The sequence below is a fragment of the Tamandua tetradactyla genome, chromosome X (assembly GCF_023851605.1).
Source record: "Tamandua tetradactyla isolate mTamTet1 chromosome X, mTamTet1.pri, whole genome shotgun sequence".
Lineage (NCBI taxonomy): Eukaryota > Metazoa > Chordata > Mammalia > Pilosa > Myrmecophagidae > Tamandua > Tamandua tetradactyla.
In genome coordinates this window covers 160,181,125-160,195,989 of record NC_135353.1, presented here as the reverse complement: position 1 = coordinate 160,195,989, position 14,865 = coordinate 160,181,125, and the positions used below count along the sequence as shown (strand labels likewise).

General features: G+C 38.9%; 1 protein-coding gene across 3 annotated transcripts in view; it reads left to right on the top strand.

The window, feature by feature from the left end:
* The window catches only part of MOSPD2 (motile sperm domain containing 2), a 72,326-nt gene extending 60,582 nt beyond the window's left edge, over positions 1 to 11,744 (top strand). Inside the window, exons 11-15 of one of the 3 annotated variants that reach the window (XM_077145317.1) lie at positions 479 to 575; positions 1,121 to 1,217; positions 1,616 to 1,745; positions 8,401 to 8,503; positions 10,766 to 11,744. In XM_077145317.1, the coding sequence (XP_077001432.1) occupies positions 479 to 575; positions 1,121 to 1,217; positions 1,616 to 1,745; positions 8,401 to 8,503; positions 10,766 to 10,807 (469 nt within the window). In that variant the 3' untranslated portion in view covers positions 10,808 to 11,744. Of the gene's footprint in view, positions 1 to 478; positions 576 to 1,120; positions 1,218 to 1,615; positions 1,746 to 8,400; positions 8,504 to 9,122 lie in introns of all 3 variants that reach the window. The other 2 variants (XM_077145316.1, XM_077145318.1) reach the window with 2 other exon arrangements.
* The last annotated feature ends 3,121 nt before the right edge of the window (positions 11,745 to 14,865 follow it).

Genomic DNA, 14,865 nt, shown 5'->3' with positions numbered 1-14,865 from the left:
AAAGTCTTTTCATAGTAAGAAATTATTGTTACTTGAATGTATCTCTAGTGGTCTCTCTTTTTATGTTATGCTCCTCTCTGTTGATGTATAAAAATAATGCCGCATTCTAATCGATTTGTTATTAGGTAAAGATGAAGCAGTGATGCCTTCTTTGATTGTTAACTATTATCTTCCTAAGATTTTAAATGCATCTTAATATCATGCTGATTATAGCACTAATTCAGAATTTCCCTAATTTTCTCTTCCTTTTCTTTCCTGTTTTGCTTTTGATCTTGGGGAAAACCATACGACTTTTTAAATAGCATGTATTGAATCAGTAAGGTTAAAATACAAAATGTGTTAAGTAACTGTTGTAGTCATCTTTTTTGATGAAATATCTATACAGATGGGCGTAAAAAATATTAACAAAATATTTTTCTTCAAACTTATTAGTTTGTCATTTATTCTAAGTCATGACTTATGTTTTTGCAACACACAGCCCAGCAGAAGAATTGTATTTTGGAACTACAGAATCTGGAGAGAAGAAAACTTTAATGGTGTTAACAAATGTAACTAAAAATATAGTGGCATTTAAGGTAAATATTTTAAAGATAATGTCATGTGAAAATTTGACATGGAAAGTGTTTTTAGACATAATTGAAAAATTGGTCATTTTGAAATTAAGCAGTGTTTTTACTTATGACATTTTAAATCCTCTGTTTCATCTAGATTTGGCTACTAGGATATTCTGGATGTGCTTTGCTTATTAACTATTTTATAATTCCTAAATACTATTATAAGATGTATTCTGATATACATTGAGTTTTGTTAATTTGTATTAAACTTTGGTAGTTAACAGGATAAATATTAACAGATGAATTAATTTTTTATTTAAGAGGAAGGCTAAGTGACAATGAAATTTGTGAGTATCTTTTAAAATAGATCAAGGTATTCTTTTTATTGTTGGTGGGAAAAACATATCCTATGCATAACCACCACTAAGGTCACTTTGTAAACTCTTTCTCCTTTGATAACTGACTACTGATCTGTTTTAAAAAGTTGTTTTTTATGCCATCCCCCCTCCACACACACGTACACACAAGCATAAAGGTTATTATGTTATTACTGTGTTTATAAACAGGTGAGAACAACCGCTCCAGAAAAATACAGAGTCAAGCCAAGTAACAGCAGCTGTGAACCTGGCGCATCTGTTGACATAATTGTATCTCCCCATGGAGGTGAGTTGTCGTGTGATGGCTGCAGTAGGTGGAACATGGGGTCAGGAGTTGAAAGCTGGGTTCTAGAAATTAGCAGAGTTTTAGTAAGTCACCTCCCCTCACTCCATGAATCTGCTTTCTCATAAGTAAAACAAGATGGTCAGATGGGTCTCTAAAGCCCTTCTCAGCTTTAAAGTTCAATTGTTCTTTAATAAGTAAAGCCATTTAAAATGATCACAAACGAAGTTAAATTTCTAAAAAATAATTATTCATCACTTTTAGAAGTTTCCGTTTTTTTAAGGTAGATCCATTTTCTCCTTTCTCTTTAATATTATATTCTAGAATAACAACTTAAGCCACATACCCAGCTCCTTTTAAAGGTTCCTGTTTATGTGATAAATTACCCTTTTGGAATGCAGGTTTAACCGTCTCTGCACAAGATCGGTTTCTGATAATGGCTGCAGAAATGGAACAGTCATCTGGCACAGGCCCGGCAGAATTGGCTCAATTCTGGAAAGAAGTTCCCAGAAACAAAGTGATGGAGCATAGGTATGCTTTTGTCTCACAGACTCTTGAATGTGTGGTCGGAAGAATCAGAAAGAGAAATGTACCTACACAGGCTTTACAGATGGCCCTTCCTTCTTGTGTTTGGCAGACATTTGAGGGTCTGTCGTGAATTGGAATCTCTATGAGGCTGTGGGTATGCCAAGATGAATGAGACCTAGAGTTTCTCAAGGAGAGAACTAATAGCAAAAACTTGTTTGCAGAGCAGCGCAAGAATATGCATCCTAGCAAAATCGCAAAGTCACAAATGCAGATCTTTATCCTAGCACTTGTTGGAATGCTCACCTTGTGTTCTAGAATGGTTTGTTGTAGCACTGTCTAATAGTGAAAAGTTGGCAAGAAAGAGCTTAAATGATCATCAGTAAGCAATAGTGAAATTCATTTGCGTATATCTATACAAAGAGTACTACCCTGTTGCCATTCAGAAAGTAAGGTAAGTCTGTGTACCTGGAAAGTTTATAGTGATATGGTATTAAAAAGAAAAAAACCTAGTCACAGAAAAATCTGTATGACATGATCCCATTTAAGAGGAAGGAAACCTGTTCAGTATAGATATGTATATATATGTGCATATGTGTTTATCCATTAGGTAGTGATACATGATACATAGATACATACTAGAAAGGGCATTGGGGAGAATGGTAAAGGGTATGTGTTGTGGTTTTGTTCAGTTTTCTTTTGTTAATTGGAGTAGCCGATTGTTTGTAGCACCAGTCTTCAACTGGGGGCAAGTTTGGCAGTGTCTGGAGATCTGTGGTTGTCACAGCGGGAGGATGGGTGCTGCTGGCATCTAGGGCATTGATGCCCTGGGTGCTGCTAAATATCCCACAACTTGGGGATATGGAACAGCCACCCATACCAAAGAATTGCCTGGCCCAAAATGTCACTGGCCACTCTGATGACATTTGAGCAGAACCTGAAGGAAATGAGAGAAGTCTTCACATAATAAGGAAAAGAGCTTCTTGGCAGAGGGACCAGTAAATGGAAAAGGATTCTTTTTGGCATGTGTGAGGAACAGGAGGCCATTGTAGCTTGAATCAAGTAAGGGGGGAGAGTGGTGAGAGATGAGATCAGAGAAATAGTAGAGAACCAGATCATCACCAGAGGGAGGCCTTTTGATCTGGAGATGAGCAACCATCAGACTTCAGAGGGTGCTGAGCTGTGAGGTGACCCTGCTTATCCCTTGAAAAGTATTATTCTGGGGGCTGTGTGGAAGAGAGACTAGGTAAGTGCAGGTAAAATTGTGGTATTGAGCCTGAACAATGCTGTGGGCCATCCCTGTCCTTAGTCATCAGAACAACCCTATGAGGTAGGTATTCTTAATTTCTGATTTTATAGATGAGAAGCTGAGAAACCTAGTAATGGTTGTGGCTGAGTGAAATATTCATAAAAGCAATTGAAAGAATGCAGGTGACTAGAACCCAGCGTGTGAGGGGACCCATGGTAAGAGAAAACAAGTTGGAGAGGCAGGCTGGGGACCATTAACATAAAACCAGCGGGGCTTGGACTTCTTTTGAAAAGATCACACTGTTTGCATTGTAGGTAATAGACTGGAAGAGAATAGAACTAGAGACACAAATTCTATTTCAGTTGTCTCAACAAGAGAGGGTAGAAGTTTGACCAAGTCTAGAGAAATAGTTAATGGCCAAATAGAGGAGAAAGATCCAGTACTTGAATTCTGTTGCAACTGTCATTGAAACCCAGGGAAGAGAACATTTCATGAGGGAGGAAGTGATCGGCAGCATCAGATGTCAACAAGTTCTTTGGTGTTGATGGTCATTGATGACATTGAGGAGAGCTTTGTGAACCACCTAGGGAAGGGAGTTTGGATTCCACATGCTAGAGGACCCAGATGCTGAGGAAAAGATGGTAGTCAAAATGGAAGTTTTGGGGAAAGGGACCCAAGAGTATTTGGAAGGTGTAAAATGTGGTATAGATGAAGGGGTTGTTTTGTAATGGGAGATATTTGAGCATGTTTTAAAATCAGGAGCAAGGATCATTGGCACAGGAGAAGTCAAATATACAAGATAATTGACAGTGAAATATCCTGAGGAGGCAGAAAGGGGCAGGGACCTAAAGCAGTAGTAAGGCATTAGCCTTCCTCAGGAGGAAGACAGGGATATAGATGTGAGGCTCCCATTGGTTTGATAAGTGTTTATCAAAGTGATAAAATTATGGGAGTAGAAAGAAGAGCACTTTATTAACAATATAACAATGCAAGAATTGGGCAACACCAAGTAAAAGCGGGTGTTCCAAGGCATTCAGGGAGCATTGGGAATTTATAATCACCAAAAGGGGGAAATGATGCTTGTCAGGTGAGTTTTGTTCTGGTGGCTTATTGGAACATCAAAGCAGAAGGAAACTTGTCTGAAATGGATTGGTCAGAGCTTAGGCCTCTTTTTCTTGCTGTTTCCTGTAAGTCTCATTCTCCAAGCTGTGCATTCCTGAAGTCTGACTGTCAGCATAAGATGTCCACGTTGTGCACCTCCTTTGTTGGGAAGCCATCTTGTAACCCAAGATCTGAAGAGCAACGTAGAGTTCCTTTGATACTTCCCCCTTTTCATCAAGTTCTTTGTTCATTGATATTGTGCTGTCCCAGGGTGCTAGGGGAATAGTGTAGGCATCCATCATAGCTGGAAAGGTCTAGTGTCATATCCCACGGAGGAGGGTATATGTTATGGAACTTGGCCAGTTGAGGCAACACTGGGAAGATGGATTACTTCAAAGGTCAGCGGCAAGATTTCTGAAAGACATGGGGACAATATTTTAGAGTAAGCAAAGGTATCAGACTTCATAGACAGATTGAGCTTTAAGACAAAAGATTGATGCCTAGTTCTGACAATACCCACCAAGACCTAAGAATCCTCTCAGTTGCTTTTTTTGTTTGGAGTTTGCAAAAGTCTTGTAAAGAATAGATTCTTTTGGTACCTGAGTTCCCTGGTTAGAGAGGACATACTCTAGATAATTGACTTCTTACTGCACAAATTAGCGTTTTTCCCTACCAGCTACTAGCTATTGTAGTGAATATAGGGAGTCACCCTGATATACTTGTTCTTCAGGAGAACATATAAGGAGATCGTCAATATATTGTATAAGAGTGGAAAGTGAGGGAAAGATTATATCTTGCAAGTCATTTTTAAGGGTTTGAGAAAAGTAACTGAGGGATTCCATGAAGCCCTGAGGCACAACAGTCCAGGTATATTGTAATTCATTCCATTTGAACTGAACAGATATGGGCTATTAAGGTGGACTGTTGTGCTAAAGAGGTCAACTACAGTGAAATGGGCAGTCCCAGGGGGAGTCTGGAATAGAAGTAGATGAGGATTTGGGACTACAGGGAAGGTGAAGAATGAATTTTATTTATTGCTCTTAGGTCTTGGACAAATCCCCATTCTTTCCCATTGGGTTTTCTTACAGAGAGAATGGTAGTATTGCAGGGGCTTGGGCAAAGAATTATGGTTCTTTTTAGTCAATACTTCTATATGAACAGTGGGAGTTAAACCTCTAATGGCTACTGGTTTGGGGAGGGTTTTGGAGGGGTCTATTTGGACTAAAATTGGTTCTGTACTTTTCATTGTTCTTACATCTATAGGACAGTGGGGCCATAACTCCAAATGGAGGCTAGGATATTAGTATTTGTTGGTTGTTCTAGGATGGATTCAGTTTCTAGATTCAGTGTATGCAAGTAACATACAAGTTCTTCTTGGTCGAAAGGGGAGTCTGGGTTGGGTAGGAATAAAATTACTCCCCCTCCCCTTTTTTTTTCATTAAACTTGAGGTGACATTTCCATTTACTTAGGAACTCTCATCCTGATAGGTTAACTGGAGTGGTATAACAAAGAAAGAATGCACTTCTGTGAGTGCATTCTAGGATACTAAGAATGGGGCTGATTTGGAAGTAGTTTGAACTTTATTAGAGAGCCCCACAATATCTATTTCTTCAACAGGGAGGGATTAACAGCAAATTTCTCCATTAAAAATTAATTTGTTTCCCCTTGCTGGTTAAGTGTAAGGGTTGGAAGCAACCCAAAAGTACCCAGAGGGCAGACAGTGGGCATTCCATGGTGGAGGATGTGGATTGGCAATGTTGTCATGACATTTACTTTTTAATTTAAAACAGTCCTTTTTTCAGTGCCCCAGTTTTTTGCAATAACAGCACCCCAGGAGGTCTTGGGGTATAGGAGGCTTAGGAGGGGCCTGCAATGGTTATAATTGTATAGCAAGTACCTTGGCTTGTTTAGCAGCCTTTTTGGTTTCTAGAGCATGAACTTACACTTCAGTTACATTTGCCAGCTCGATAATTGAAACTGTTTCCCAGACAAGTTGTGCCTTTTATTAAGGTAACAAAGTCAGCCTTTAGCCCATTGATAAATAGTATTAAAAGCATTTTAAAAAGTATTAAAAGCTTCAGATTCATCTACAGATAGTCCAGAGAGTTTGGCAGATGTTTTTGCTAGTCGTTCTTGAAAATCACAGATAGGGTCATCTTTACCCTGCTTGTAGCCTTGGACGTTAGCCCAATCAATCTTTCAGAGAAAGGCCTTAGGAGTGATATCTAGCAATTGCTCAGATATGATTGTAGCTCAGCCTAGATGAGGGGAGTTACTTTAATGGTTATATCTTTTTTTCTGGGTACTTTCCATTTTCTATTCTAATCCAAATTTTGGCTTTTCTGGACCCATCCAACATATGAGCAGGTTGATAAAGGTCAGGCAGGCAGGTTGATAGGCCTGAATTAAAATGGAAAACACTTTGGTAAATTTTTGGTTTAGAGAGTTCTTTAAGCTATGGCCTGGAGTTCAGCCTTAGGCCAAGGGGTGAAGGTAATTTGGTCAGGTCTCTGAATGCCATCAGAGTTGCTATTTTGTGCAGGCTTTATCTTGAAAGACTTTTGAAGATAGGGCTCAGAGGGGAAAGGAAGTTTATTGATAGTAACATAAGAGGAAGAGGTGGTAGGTTCAGAAGGGTAAGCTGGCAAAGAAGGATAGAAAGGTGGTAGAAGTAGAAATTCGCTTGGGAGTTTTGAATATGCATTTGGGGTTTTAGTTCATAATTAGCTTGAGTTAATTTTGAGACTGTGTTTTAGGTATGCAATTTTAGAATCTCAAACCTGTTTTCCGTTTTCTAAATACTGATCAAAATACGCACCCCATTATACTTCTCTTATTTTAGGACCACAATTTTCCAATTGGGGTCATAAAAACATAAGTTTATCTAATGACAAGGATTCCTGAATTGGTCACTGATTAGACAGACTGTCTGGGGTGAAATTTTGCCATTGGTTCAAAAACAAACATGAACGAACACTATAGTATTTGAGCATGTAGTGGGCCAGAGTCCCCAAAGAGAAGTCATAAGCCTTTTCTGAACTGCTGGCACCCATGTCAAGGACAGCAAACAAAGATAATTATCAAACCTCCAAACTTGAGTAACAAACTGAAAACAATACTCAAAGAACTAACCCAGGGAAGCAGAGCTCAGAAAAATCCAAGAAAACTTACCTTCAGCCCTCAAAGAGGCTGGAGGAGATGGAGAGTCTAAGGGGCTTCTAAAGGGCTTGGCAGGTACCAGTGCCCATGTCCAGCAGAGACCTCAGAGGCTGAAGAAATGTCTTCGAATCCCTCTTCTGATGCCAAAATTGTCAAAAGAACTGCTGCTGCAAATAAAAATGAGAGCTTTATTAAACAGTATAACAATTCAGGAATTTGGCAATGTCAAATAAAAGCAGGTATTCTATAATATTCAGGGAGCATTGGGAATTTATGGTCCCCCAAAAAAGGGAAATGGTGGTTATCGTGGGGGGTTCAGTTCTAGCAGCTTCTTGTAACATTGAGGCACAAGGAAACTTGTCTGAAACAGATTGGTCAGAACTCAGACCTCCTTTTCTTGCCCTGTTTCCTGTAAGTCTCGTCCTCCCTGCTGTGCATTCCTGAAATCTGTCAGCATAGTATGGCTATCTTGTGTGCTTCCTTTACTGGCAGCCATTTTGTAATGCAGGGCCATGGCTATGAAGTATTTCAAAAGGTTAAGAAACACTAGTATAATTAATTTGAAGATTAATTTAAAGTACTTAACAAAACTCCCTCAAAATTGGAGGGAGTTTGGGGTGGGCAATGAATGGTAGCTCAGTGCCACAGAGTTCTCACCTGCCATGCCAGACACCCAGGCTCACTTCCCAGTGCCTACCCATGTAAAAAAAAAAAAAAATCTCAATAAAATTGGAGGGAGTTTGTTTTGTAAGTTGTTCATCAGTTCCTAATGGCTTGCTCTTCTGTAACTGTCGAGGTTCGATGACTTGCCTCACCAAAAGAGGGAAGCATGCTGGTTTGGTACTGAAGGTCAAAGTAAAACATCCTTCTTCTGTCTAGAAAGGGTGATTACCTTCAAACTGGAAGATATCTAGATGAATTCTACTGGCTTTCCATTGACCACCATGGGTTGTTGAGCAGTATTTGTGATGTATATTATTTATGCATGCCTTAACGAGCCAGAAGATACATACCTACTGAGTTATACCCCAGGTGTAATTGGGGAAAGGAATGATACTTTCACCTGTTTCAGATACTTCTGTGTGACTTTTTTCATTTAATTTTATTAAAAAATATATTTTTTAAGTTATGTTTCCTTTGGATTTTTATAGATTAAGATGTCATATTGTTGAGAGCAGTAAACCAACCACTCTTACGTTAAAAGACAATGCTTTTCACATGTCAGATAAAACCAGTGAAGACTTCTGTCTACAAGTAAGCTTGCTTTCTTCCTAACTAAATCAAATTCGTTAATGCTAATCAACATTAGAAATCCATTCTTGTCCCACTAACGTAAGGAAAAACTGCTGACTTGGACATGACAGAAACGCTACCTCCTTTAGTGAAATAAAACCAAATCAGAAATAGTGAGTGATGAATTAATATATTAGAGATCGAACTTTTTTAAAACTTTGGCTATTTAAATTTGGAATAGGGACCCTGTAACAAAGCTCATGGTGCTTTGGGGGAGTATCAGAGAATCCAATCTAATGGAGAAAATACCATATAGTACATTAAAATTTGGAGGCAGAAAGAATGATGGCAGCTCTCTTTCTGAGTAGCCCATGGTAATTCAAGGTTTTCTTTACCTCTAGGGGGTGATTGCTTTGCCCATTTCTCAACTAGAAATTGAGTCCTTTGAAAAATGAGAGTAAGCAAACATAGGTCTGGGAAGTAAATCTAATTCCTCATCGCATTCCACCTCCTACCCTCTCAGAGTAGATGAACCCCATCCCTTAAATGGTTGGATTTCTAATATTCCTGTTTGTCATTCACATTTTATTCATGTACTGTTTTATTAATACGTCTTTCATCCCTTTTTTTCCCTCTTTAGCTCAATCGTTTGCTAGAAAGCAATAGGAAACTTCAAGAACAAGTTCAGCGTTGTATCTGGTTCCAACAGCTGCTGCTTTCCTTAATAGCACTCTTGCTTGCTTTTGTCATCTCTTTCTTCTGTTTGTTATATCATTAAAGAAGTAGTATGTCCAGTAGGGAAACATGGCTCCTTAAAAACTTCCATACTAGAAACCTAAAAGTGATGCACATCTGTGTTTTCGTAAAAGGAAATATGAAGCACTGGGGCAGAGGGAAATAGATAGATGTCTTGAAAATAAACTGTTAGCATAAAAAACTGCCTTGAAAATGCTGAAGAAATTGATTGTAGCTAGTTAGGTAAAATATATCCTATGTGTAAATTAATAGTTTAAATATAATTTATTTTTTTTCCTTTTGGTTTGAATACTTTCAATGCTTGTTTGTTTTTATTATGTATATATTAGCTGAACTGAAAACTATAAGATGTGTTGCTGTAGCCAAAAACTGTAATCTGCTTTTTTTATGACAATTATTATAGCCAAGCTGACTTGTTAGCTTTTCTATACTATGTATATAGAAGAACATGTATATTGAAAAAGAAAACATACTTATACAGAATAATTTATGTCATAACTTTGTAATTTCAAAAATTGCCTCCAGATCGTAGTCACTAGTCTTTTGGAGTGTAAAACTATTTAAAGCCAAACCTCCTTTTAGCCTTTGTTTCTTATCAGTGTTCCTTAGCAGCCCATCTTTTATTTAAAAAATTTAGGGCTTTTTTCTGAACACCGATTTAGATAGAATTTGGGAAACTTTTGTTTAGTTGGATATTTCTTTGAGTTCTCTTAGTAATGTCCAGAAGGAAAATCTCTTCAAGAATTTCTACTTTCCAGTCTTTTAGACAGTTTCATGTTGTTTACTGTGGCTGGACACTGAACCTTTTACTTAAATTTATTGTAAAGACCTCATGCTACGTTTTACCAACTTCACTCTCATTCCAGATCAAAGGAGTCTTTTTATGGGCCTTAAATTGTACCATCTTCACCCTCATTCTAGACAAAAGGAGTTAGAGAAAATTGTTCAGAGGTAGTTTTCTGAGATGCGTAACAATTAGTTTACATTTCGGTTCCATGTGCAAATCAGCCATGAAAAAGAAATGTACAAAAAACTGTAGTACCTATAAGGGTGAAATAAAATATAGATGCTCATGTGTCAGCTGTGAGTTTAAAGAATGAAAAATAGAACTTGTGACAGACAGAAAGCCTTCACGCCAGTGTTAATTGACTCACTTGCTATTCCACCATTGATAGAGTAGTATTCAGTATGGTTCCTAATTCCTAAAAGATAGTCTGTGCAGGAACAGAGGCTAATGAAGTTAGTTTGTGTTATCATTCAGTCCATGTTGATTCAAATTAAATCTACTTTACATGAAAGAAAAAATAGGCGGCATGTAAAATAAATTTTGAGTTTTAATTGTGTTATGTTGGGGATTTATTTTTTTGAAGTATAATGTTGTCGGCTTTTACCTTTAGAAGTTGATGGTTCATAAATTGAGTTATGAAGAATGATATAATAGAGTACCTTCAAAATTGGCTTAGAAAATTAAACCTTAAAAGGACACTGGTCTGATGTTCTGTCTTAACTTGGGTTCTTCTGTTTCAGTTTACCAGCTCCAGATGTGAAACTGACTGCAGCCCTACCTAAGTATCATTCACAGTAGCTCCTTGTGTATGTCACAGTGTTTATGTTAGATTTTTGGCTTTAAGATCATCTAACCCCAAACGATTTGCATATAGTTTTGTTCCTCGCAGGTAGGTGAGGAAATAGTTAGGATTGGAAACCTATTGGCCTAACAGTGTCCCTTTAACGTTTCATATGAAAATCATGTTGACTCACTAAAACATTCTTGCTCTACATCTGGTCAGTCTTTTATCATTGAATGTAACAATGTATCTTGTTCATGTTTCTGTGTCTATTAAATAAGACTAGTTAGAACTATTGGAAACTAACTATAAAATCAAAGGCATCTAAACTTTTGTACTTGTCTTGATTAATCATACATATTTACATTTGCTTTTATTCTCTATCCCTTTGATTTTATTTAGTCACATTTATATGATTATTTTTGGTACTCTACAGTTTGTCTTTTTATAGTTAAGAATTTTATTTTTAATCACATCATAGGCTGTTCGTAACCAAATTTACCAAGGAACAAATTTAGATTTTTTTTTCACTTGGGAATAGAAATTAATAGATTTTCCACGAAAACATCAATGAAATATTATTAGAGTGATCTGCAAGTAGCCTAAAAATGTGATTGCTAGTTAATTGGATTGTGATTCCAATTTCATAATGACGCCATAACTTTTTATATCTCGCCACTAATTTTGACTGGATCTAATAGCACTTTATTGTACAACTGCAAAAAAAAAAAACAAACAAAACAAAAAGACCAATATATTCCTAGAATTGTTGCCAGTGTAATTTCTCTAATGTTCTGGTGCTTTTCATATATTTTCAGTATTTTTATTACTATACTGGTATTTTCTTTGTATAAATTGATCAAAAGAACATGTTTTCTATTTTAATATGTTTTAGAAGAATAATTACATTTATGATAAATAAATGTCATCAGGAAAAACTCTGGTCTCTAATTGATAAAGCATTTTAAAGCAAATCTATGTTCAGACTCATTTGGGCCTTGTAAAGATCATATATATTTCTCTTGAATAGACTTTGCATATTTATAAGGACAGCACTCAGGTTTCCATAGATGCCATTCAGGGTGTCCTCCTTTTCCCTTCCTAGCAGTGTTTGTTCTTCTGTGGGGTTCTCCATTCTCCCCAGAGTTAGCATTGGACCCACTGTCATGGCTTGAGGTCGGTCCACTGTTGAACCTAAAACCAGAGCTACAGTGAGCCAGGATTTCCCCACATCCCCCCAATCCTAGTATTTACAACCCTTTCCCACGTGACAAGAAGAGGCAGGAACCAGGCTAATGGGAGTCCTGCCTGGTAGCCAGGCACATGGCAGCTAACACTGTGACCATTCTCTGCCATGAAGCTCATAGGCACCACGTGGCAGGGGATAGGGTGGAGGGAAGGCAGCCATGAGGTGATGGAAGAGGCTGATTCCCCCACCACTGAAAGACAACCTCCCAAATGGCAGCTAAATCACCACAAAGCATAAAACAGGACATGTCCATCTTCCACACTGAAAAAGAGGTGGCTACACAAAAACAGGTGGGTAAAGAGTCGAAGCCATCTGAGAAATTTAAAATATTAGCTACAAAGACAGAGCATTAACCTAAAAAGAAGCACTTTTCTAGGAAAGAGAAGAGCTCCTGTGGGGGAAAAAAAAATTCTCCAGCCGGAAAGGGTTGATTCCCCAAGCTCCCTCTCCCCTAAAGGTTCACTGCCAGCTTGAGGTTTCCTGACATCAGAACAACAACACAGGGCCCCCAGGATCACTGGGCTCCCCTTAGCCCAAGGGGACAGGAAGTAAATCTTCCCATTTGTTCCAACTGAGCCAGTGTGGTAAGGAGTGAGGGCTTTTGGAAGACTACCTGGGTTCAAGTCTTTTCTCAACCATTTAATTCCTAGGTGACTTGGGAACAGTAATTAACCTCTTTCAGCCTCAGTTTCCTCATCCATAAATGGGTCCGATAATCATAGTACTATGCACAATCAGTGTGAGCATGAGAAGAAGTGATACATGTAAAGGGTCCCTGAAGAGGCTGGCCTCACTTTGCTAATATGTTGCCTCCACCCCCTTCCATCCCAGCTTCCTATAGGCTTTCACACTTGGGTTGCTCTTCCTAGATATCCCTTCCTTTAGTCTTGTGGGCACCTCCCTCTTAATTCTTGCTCCCAGGTTGAGGCACAAACCTAGAAAGGCAGTGATGATTGACTGCCTGGACTCCTGTGAAAGAGGAGCCTTCCAGCTTTGCCCCCACATCCGTCAGAGCACACACCCACACAACTGATCTTACAAAATTCCACCCAAAAGCGTTTCCCCCTTAACTTTGTAATGAGTCAATAAAATTACAAATGGGGTCTTTCACATCTGCCCCTTAATTTTGTTCTTATATTAAAGTAAGAATTACCACCACCTTTCATAACTTCCATCAATTCTCGTACCTTCTGTATCCAACACATACCAACACATGGAAGCAGGTATGTGTTGGATATAGAAAGTACGAGAATTGTTGGAAGTTATGAAAGGTGGTGGTGCTTCCATGCAGCATATGGCTAATAACTCTTGCACGTGTTCTAGTGTTTGACAGTGGTGATTTAAACTAGCACAAAATACAGAGGAACATCCCCATGTTCCATGGCAACAAAAATACGAACAGTTTCAAGTCTTTCTACAGTGAGGTTTTGAATGGTGCTTGAAACTACCAATTTTGCTCCTTCTATGCCTTGTGAGATATGTTACAAGATCTTACTTGCTTTTTACAGAAGAGGAACCAAGGGCCTGAGAAATATTCTCTTTGCCAATGTCACAGGGCTAATCAGTAGCAGAGCCAAGAGTTGAACTAGTCTCACAAGACAAGACACCACACACACACACACACACACACACACACACAGCCATATCTTTTAGTTCAAATGGACTGGATGGGTCTGAATTTTATCTTTGTTACGCAGTATTAGAGGAAAAGAGAATGAACAAAAATACTAAGTAGGAGCCAAAATAAGAACATATGATAGCCCACTCAAGACACTTTGCTGGGAAAGTGTCTTGGTTTTCAAAGCTACCTTCCTCTGAAAAGCATTTACTTTGATGGTATATTCAGGAGTGCAGCAATAACCTCCAAACAGGTTTATTCTTCACTCCAGAAAAAGGCATCTAGTAGGATATGTTGCCACCAGCTGTCCTGGGAGCCGTAGTCTACTGGCCTGAACAAGTCATGTGTTTAAGGAAATCGGATTATTTATATTAGATTACTATTGCCATGTGACAAACTACCACAAACTAAGCATCTTAAAACAACCTACATTATCTCAGTTTCTGTGGGTCAAGGAATCCAGCCCAGCGTGGCTGGGTTCCCTGCTCATTCTCACAAGGCTAAAATCAATCTGTAGGCTGACAGGCATCATTAGGAAACTTGGCTAGGGAAAAATCCACTTCCAAATGCCCTTGGGTTGTTGGCAGAATTCAGTTCCATGTGGCTGTGTGACTGAGGGCCCCATTTTCTTGCTGGCTGTCACCCGGGACTGCTCTCAGCATCTCAAGGCCACCCTCATATCCTTGCTATGTGGCTCCCTCCATCAGTAGCTCACAACATGGCTGTCCCCACGTCAAATCTCTTCTTTCGGGAAGGGCCAAGAACCATTTATGGGCTCGCCTGATTAGGTCAGACCCACCCAGGAAAAACTTCCTTTGGATTTACTCAAAGTTAGCTCACTAGGAGCCTTGATTACACCTGCAAATGCTTTCTGCCATATAACATAACCTAGTCATGGGAGAGACATCCTATCATATCCACAAGCCCCACCTGTACTAGAGGGAGGGGATCATACAGTGTGAGTTTAGCGGCAGTTACAAGGTTAAACAATTCAGTGCCCTCTTACCGACCAGGAAACAGAAGGTCAGAAAACTGAACCCAACCTTACCCAGGCTGAGTAATGGCTCTGAATTCACAGGTGTTCTGTACCTCAAAGAAAGTAGCTAGAACTTCTATGGTAAGTACCCAGTGACAGGCATGGGGAAAGTAAGGCTCTCTCTCCCTCAGTTGGCGGTACTCCTGTCACACAGCT